We start from the raw sequence: 3125 nt of genomic DNA on the forward strand, positions 1-3125 counted from the left end.
GAAGCCGGAGGAGGAGGCTGCGGCGAGATGAGGACCGCGGTGCTGAGCCTGGGGCTGGCCCTGCTTTGCTTGCTGCGCACGGAGGCTGCGGACCTCGGGGCTGCAGAAGTGGACAAGAGCAAGGTGACCCTCAGCATCCCGGGGAAGGGAAGGGAACGGGGGAGTGTGGCCTCCGGTCACCAGGGTGGGAACGGTTGGGGACACCACAGCCACTGTGACCCAGGTGAGGACAGTCACCAGCTCCGGTGTAGGTGTCCTAGTGGGGATTTCGGTGCACAGAGGGGATATGGGTGTCCTCCCAGAGGAGGGGACAGCCCCTGCCTGCTTCTCCGGACTCACAGCCTGCCCTTGCTGCTGACAGATTGAAGGGAAATGGTACATCACCGCTATGGCCTCCAACTCTGAGACCTACTTCCAAAAGAAGGACAAGCTGAAGATGGCAATGGCCAACATCGCGGTCCTGGGGGAGGGCGACCTGAAGGTCTCCTTTGCCATCCCCACGTAAGTGCCAAGCGCTTTTTCTCCACGGGCTTCACTGCCCAACCTCCTCCCTGGACCATCACCCACCAAAGACCTGGACAGGGGGTGGGAGAGGACCACCAGCCCCGTGGATTAAAACAGGGGCCCGGGAGAGCTGCATCTGGGAACCCCTCATCAGGGCAGCATCAGCCAGGAGGTGTCCCCACTGCAGAGGCTGGGACTCTGCTGCTCCCAGCAGGGTGATGGGGGACCCTACAACTGAAGCTTTCCCAGCAGGACCAGCCTCATTCCAGAAGCTCAGGGCATGAGCAAGGGAACGGCTGTGGGACCCCATGGGATGATCCTGGGGCGTCAGCCCAGCACCCAGTGCTCCAAGGGTGGCTCCTGCCCCTGCCCTGGTCTCTGAACAGCAAGTGTCATGTTTGGAGTGGTGACCCCATAGCAGCATCCCCATGGGATGGCACAGGGGGTCACTTTACCCCAGCCCGAGCACCCTTCAATGTTTTGCAGCCCGGAAGGTTGCAGGAGATCAGAGTCCATCTACAAGCAAACAGGTCCGGGTGAATACTACAGCGCTGGTGAGTGGGGGGAGCCCGGCCACAGGGTAGGGACACTTCCCACTGTCCCTGTGTGAAGGAGCTCACCATCCTGGGGCACCTGGCCCCCAGGGATGCCTGGGGTCTTGGGTGGGACATCCCTCTGAGCTGGTTACCAGGGCTGGTCTGTGCCACGGCTGGTCTGTCCCAGCACCCATGTCCCAGCACCAGTGTCCCAGCGTGGCTCTTCCAGACCAAACTTAAGCCCTGGGGAAAAGCAGCCTCATCCTGCAAAGGGGCTGTGGATGGGTGATCCCAAGGGGTGAAGCAAGAGCAGTTTCCCACCATTCCTACCCCGGTGTTGTTTTGACCCCGCTGCCTGCAGTGACCGTCCCCAGCCCCTCCTGTGTTCACAGTCCCGTCCCGCAGCTCTGCTGCAATCTTTGGGCTCCCCCAGGTTTTCAGAGGAGCCTTAGCAAGAGGGAAAAGCAGGAGGGAGGGACACAGAAGGCAGGCTGGGTCCCTCACACTCCCATTCACACTTACAGCCCTTTTGGCAGCGCAGGGGTTCCCAGGAGGAGGAAGTTAATATTTTGCTTTCTTCCGCGTGCTTTTGCAGAGCGAGGCAATAAAACAGTGCAGGTGGTGGACACCGATGGCAAGACCTACGCCGTTATCTTTGCCTCCAGAGTGAAGGACGGGAAGACCTTGTACATGCTGCGGCTCTACAGTGCGTAGCCAGGGTGGTCTGAGCAGGGTGGGAGGTGTTGGGGGGCTTCCCAGGAGACCAGGAGCCAGGGGGCCTGTGGGAGAGACCCCTCCTCACCACTGCCCTCTGTGGGGAGCAGAGCTGGGGCTGCTGTGTGTGTCCTGCACGGCGGGGGAAGGGGCAGCGATTTGGGGCAGTGGCAGTGATTTGGGGCTGGGGCTCAGGCTTCTGCTCTGTGCTGGGAGCACACAGCCTGGGCTCAGTCCCTTGGTGAAATGGGGCGAAGAGTGGGGGTCCTGCTGCAAGGGGGGGGCAGAAGCAGTGAGGATGGGAACCAAGAGAGGAGACACTGAGCCTTGTGTCCACACCTGGGAGCGCTCGCAGGGCCAAGCAACAGCCTGCAGCTTAACTCCTGCCTTTGCCTTTAGGCAGAACCCAGGAGGTGAGCCCCCAAACCACTGAACTGTTCAAGAAGCTTGCGAGGGAGAAGGGCTTCACCGAGGACACCATCTGGATACTGCCCAGCCAGGGTGAGCACTGCCCAGCGCCGTGTGGGGCCAGCTCGGTCCATACGGGGAGCCAGGATGTGCCAGCAAGGACCAGCTCAGCCCATCGCTGCCACCGCTTTGTGGTCTGAGCGGGCAGGAGAACCTGGCTTGGCACGTCGTGGCTTTCACCTCGCTCAAGTTCCTTCCCGAGCTGTTTATTTTGGGTGCTAAATGGCACTCGCCAGGCCGCAGCACCGGGCTCAGCCTTTCTCTTTGCTTTCGCAGAGGAATGCAGCCTCAATGGAGTGTAGGTGAGTTGCTGCAGCGCAACGCCTTGTTTGCAATGTCCCCAGCTGGAAATTGCCCCCCTGGTGCCCCAGCAAGGGCCACCATGAACTCCTCAGATCACTCTGGGGGGCCGAGTTGTTTGAACCCGTGCTGGAGCTCTCATCCAGGTAGGACCATTCCGTTTGGAGCATCGGACACCCCCAGGGTGCAGCCTGGCAGTGAGCAGGGGCATTTGACCCAAAAAACCACCGGTTCAGTTGAGAAACGGCTGCAAGAGCTCACCCAGCAGTGTGGGCTGGGACGCTGGGTCTTGCCAAAAGGACCCTGGGGTTTTGTACCAGCAAAACTGAGGGGTTGGGTTGGTGAAATTAGTGAGACACAGAAACCCATTGCTGGAAATGGCTCACCCTGCAGAGCTGGGGAGACCGGGAAGAGAAGTGATCCTGGTGGAGAGGGCCCTCTCCATCAGCCTCCTCACCTCAACCCCTCAGCTCACCCCTCCTGGCTGTTTTCTAGGAGGTGCAGACTGGCTGTTCGTGCTGAGCAATGCAAGACCCGTGCTCTGAAGCTGCAGGCTGCTGCTCCACCATCCCTCCTCTGAGCTTTGATACGTCCCTGCTCCTG

At 60.6% G+C, this 3125-nt stretch overlaps 1 protein-coding gene across 1 annotated transcript; it reads left to right on the forward strand.

The window, feature by feature from the left end:
- Nucleotides 1-27: 27 nt before the first annotated feature.
- LOC104543527 (extracellular fatty acid-binding protein-like) lies at nt 28-2524 on the forward strand. The gene is made up of 6 exons (XM_010188160.1): nt 28-123; nt 362-501; nt 991-1058; nt 1636-1746; nt 2154-2255; nt 2499-2524. Exons 1-6 carry the CDS (start codon nt 28-30, stop codon nt 2522-2524), a joined length of 543 nt encoding a protein of 180 aa, XP_010186462.1.
- The last annotated feature ends 601 nt before the right edge of the window (nt 2525-3125 follow it).

This window comes from Mesitornis unicolor, unplaced genomic scaffold (genome assembly GCF_000695765.1).
Source record: "Mesitornis unicolor isolate BGI_N332 unplaced genomic scaffold, ASM69576v1 scaffold3127, whole genome shotgun sequence".
NCBI classification, from domain to species: Eukaryota; Metazoa; Chordata; class Aves; order Mesitornithiformes; family Mesitornithidae; genus Mesitornis; species Mesitornis unicolor.

Bases quoted from the DNA above. Each gene is read 5' to 3' on its own strand.
- LOC104543527 (XM_010188160.1), top strand. From the start codon at position 28: ATGAGGACCGCGGTGCTGAGCCTGGGGCTGGCCCTGCTTTGCTTGCTG. The intron at 124-361 runs GTGACCCTCAGC...TGCTGCTGACAG, and splicing joins CAGAAGTGGACAAGAGCAAG to ATTGAAGGGAAATGGTACAT. The intron at 1,059-1,635 runs GTGAGTGGGGGG...GTGCTTTTGCAG, and splicing joins GGGTGAATACTACAGCGCTG to AGCGAGGCAATAAAACAGTG.